The following is a 3,223-nucleotide window of genomic DNA, read 5'->3' as shown; positions in this document are numbered from 1 at the left end:
CGAGCGGGAGCGGGGCTGTGAACGCTTTTGGTGCCTGCCCCGGGGGCGGGCAAGCGGCAGAATCGGCCGGCAGCTCCGCCGGGCTTTATCCCCGAAGGGCAGCCGCTGAGAGCGAAGCGGCTCCCGGTCTGGCCCCGCCGGGGACGGGGCAGGAAAGCGGCTCGGGCTCCTTCTCGGTTTGGCGAGCAGGGGGGTGGGGGGGCTTGGGGGGCTCAGGCGAAGCCCTGGGCGAGCTCTGGACCACCGGCCTGTCGGAGAGGCCAAGCCGTGGCCCGATCCTGCTGGCGAGGGCCGGGTGTCCCCTCGACAGCCCGGGGTGCCGGGATCGGGCCCCCTCTCTTTGGTCGCCCCATGCCGGTGGCCGTGGCCCACGTCCGTGGGGAGAGCGGGACCGACATCACCGTCAAGGACCAGCCTCGTGACGTTGAGATGGTGTCAACGCCGTGGGAACCGGCTGGGTCTTGTGCAAGGGGTCTGTGGAGGAACTTGGCCGGCAGCGAGCCCCTTCCTTCCCCTTTGCTAGGAGAGAGCCCAGCGCCCTGCCCTGCTGAGCCGAGCTGAGCCGAGCCGAGCCGTCACGGAGCAGGACATGGGAATCACCATGGCTCTGGTGACGTGGGCACTGCCTCTCACCTACTTGATGCTGTTTCTGCTCTGGAGATCCCCAGGTGAGTGGGGTCCCCGCACAGCCCCAGCACCTTTCCCACGGCACGCTCCCCTGCGCCGCTGGCAGAGCAAGCCCCTGTGCCCGTGGGTATCTGGGGCTCTTCTTTCACTGCCTCCCTTCCAGCTTGCTTTTTTCCCCAGCTGAAGAGTTTGGTGTACTCCAGAATGTCCCGGAAGCCCCGGGCTCTCCCCATCCCGCAGTCACCAGCCGTGCCGGCTGCCCCGGGGGGCAAGGGGCAGGGGTGTCTCTTTGTCCCCTTCTCTGGGCTTGGGGCCGGGGGTCTGGTGATGCCCCGTGCTGTGCCCCAGCTCCAGGGCCCCTCATCAGCCCCAAACCCTCCTGTCGCTGTGCTCAGGTGCGGGTGCCCAGGTGAGTCCGGACTTCGAGCTGCAGCAGCCCCAGGACAAGGTGTCGGTGGCAGCGGGGGAGACGCTCACCCTGACCTGCACCACGTCTGCAGCCGGTCCCCTCGGCCCCGTGAAGTGGCTGAAGGGCTGGGGCGATGGGAACGAGACCATTTATGACCAGGCGGTTGCCGTCCCCCGCGTGACGCGGATAGTGAGTATCTCCAACACAGACTTCAGCATCCACATCAGGGATGTTCGCCCCGAGGATGCTGGCACCTATTACTGCGTGAAGTTTGACAAACGGGTGGTCGGTCTTGATGTGTTTCGACGTGGAAAGGGCACGGTGGTGTCCGTGCACGGTGAGTGGGGCTCCCACAGCAGCTCCTGGTGGGAACCAGCCCTGCCGGGAGCAGCCCCTGCCCCATCCCAGCCCGGTGGGCTCAGCTCGGGGCGAGCGGGGATGGGGAAGGGGCTCAGGGGCCGGTCCCATGGTCCATCCCCAGGCACATCCGTGCCCCCATGGGAGACCCCGGTCCCTGCAGCCCCGGGCTGGGTGGGGGTGGCAGAGCCCGGTCTGACGGCCCCACACTTCTCCCCACAGCCAAACCCACCCCCCCAGTTGTGTCTGGACCCGACAACAGAACGGGGCTGGGGCAACGGGTGCCTTTCACCTGCACGGCCGGAGGGTTCTTCCCCAAAGAGATTGATGTGAAATGGTTCAAGGACAAGGACCGGATCTCAGTTCAGCCACCCAGTATCACCCTTGGGCAGACGAAATCCTCCTACGACATGTCCAGCACTGCGGTGGTGACACTGCAGAAGGACGATGTCCGCTCGCAGCTCATCTGTGAGGTGCAGCACTCCACGCTGACGGCCCCGCTGAGGGGGATGTACCAGCTCAGGAAAGCCCTGCGAGGTGAGGGCTGGGGGGCACTGGCGCTCGGGGTGCCCAGCTCCTGTGGGGCTGGGGGTCCCAGGACAGGGACAGGGCACCCTGCGGGCAGCAGAGCCAGGGGATGCCAGGCACCAGGCGCTGCCTCTCTTCCCAGTTTCCCCCAAAGTCAGCGTGGTCGCTGGCGTGCCGAGCCCCGTTGAGGTGGACAAGACCATGAACTTCTCCTGCTACGTGGAGGGGTTTTACCCAGGAGATGTGGCCGTCACCTGGCTGGAGAACGGGATGGAGATAAAGGTGGAGAACATCTCCCAGCCAGTGGAGACCCCCCGGGGCTTGTTTGAGCTGAGGAGCCTGGTGGAGGTCCAAGCAACGGAGGAGAAGAACGGGTCCGTGTTCACCTGCCGAGTGGTGCACGATGCCCGGGGCCCCATCGACAGCACGGCCACCCTGTGGATCACTGTTGCAGCCAAGGGGGAATTGAGCGACAGGACCCTGACAGATAACGGTGCGTGAGAGCCGCTGGGATGCGGTCCCTGCCGGGGAGGCTGTAAGATGTCACCCCCCTGAGAAATCTCAAAGTCCCACCAGAGTCTGGTTCAAGGACAGAAAAACTCCATGTTGGGGTGCTGGGGGGTGTGATACTGGCAGGTACTGAGCCGCCATCCTTGGTGCTTCAGGTGTCACCAGCCCGACCCCAGCTGTAAGGCTGGGTGGGGGTGGCAGAGCCCGGTCTGACGGCCCCACGCTTCTCCCCACAACCAAACCCACCCCCCGAGTCGTGCCTGGGCCGGACCACAGAACGGTGCTGGGGCAACGGGTGCCTTTCACCTGCACGGCTGGAGGGGTCTTCCCTGAAGACACACTCATGTCTCCTGTCCCCACCGCAGGTGTGTGCCTCCTGTACTGCTCTGGCTTGTGGCTTGGCATCCTGCTCGAGAAGGGGCTTCTCGGCGGCCTCCTCATCTTCCTCTTCAAGCGCGCAAGGGCATGAGGAAGGAAACGCCGGGGCCGACCCCTCATCCCACTCCGTGTCGATCCCCGGTTCCTCAGATCACAGCGCCGGGAGCGGGTCCCGGGACTCGGCTGCCACCGGCTTTGTCGTGTATACCGGGAAATAAAGGGGCTGCGATGCACAGGTTGCCCTGGACTGCTCCATGCCACCGGTCCCGGGCGCAGACCCCCGCGGCAGCCCCGGCCAACGGCGGGAGCAGGATGGTGGAGCCTTGGGTGGGGGGGAACCGGGACAGCCCCTTGCCGCGTCACGGACAGCGGCAGCGCCGCAAGACCACCGGAGGGCTCCGGTTAATGGCGGGG

At 66.1% G+C, this 3,223-nt stretch overlaps 2 protein-coding genes across 2 annotated transcripts in view; one reads left to right on the top strand and one right to left on the bottom strand.

Moving 5' to 3' along the window:
• The window catches only part of LOC104833180, a 2,796-nt gene extending 2,443 nt beyond the window's left edge, over positions 1–353 (bottom strand). The window contains exon 1 of the mRNA XM_010569757.1: positions 249–353. Coding sequence (XP_010568059.1) covers positions 249–353 — 105 coding nt within the window. The remainder of the gene's footprint in view (positions 1–248) is intronic.
• Positions 176–3,014, top strand: SIRPB1 (signal-regulatory protein beta 1). Its single transcript, XM_010569437.1, has 5 exons — positions 176–668; positions 1,023–1,373; positions 1,616–1,930; positions 2,064–2,414; positions 2,797–3,014. Exons 1-5 carry the CDS (start codon positions 590–592, stop codon positions 2,898–2,900), a joined length of 1,200 nt encoding a protein of 399 aa, XP_010567739.1. The 5' UTR covers positions 176–589; the 3' UTR covers positions 2,901–3,014.
• Positions 3,015–3,223: the final 209 nt, after the last annotated feature.

Source organism: Haliaeetus leucocephalus, unplaced genomic scaffold, assembly GCF_000737465.1.
Source record: "Haliaeetus leucocephalus isolate CR32 unplaced genomic scaffold, Haliaeetus_leucocephalus-4.0 Scaffold273, whole genome shotgun sequence".
Lineage (NCBI taxonomy): Eukaryota > Metazoa > Chordata > Aves > Accipitriformes > Accipitridae > Haliaeetus > Haliaeetus leucocephalus.
Note: the sequence above shows the minus strand (reverse complement) of the source record. Positions and strands in the feature narration are given on the sequence as shown.

What these genes read in the sequence shown, in the direction of transcription:
- SIRPB1 (XM_010569437.1), top strand. Translation starts at nt 590, where the DNA reads ATGGGAATCACCATGGCTCTGGTGACGTGGGCACTGCCTCTCACCTAC. An exon ending in TCTGCTCTGGAGATCCCCAG is followed by an intron (nt 669 to 1,022) that starts GTGAGTGGGGTC and finishes CGCTGTGCTCAG; the next exon opens with GTGCGGGTGCCCAGGTGAGT. An exon ending in CAGGACCCTGACAGATAACG is followed by an intron (nt 2,415 to 2,796) that starts GTGCGTGAGAGC and finishes TCCCCACCGCAG; the next exon opens with GTGTGTGCCTCCTGTACTGC.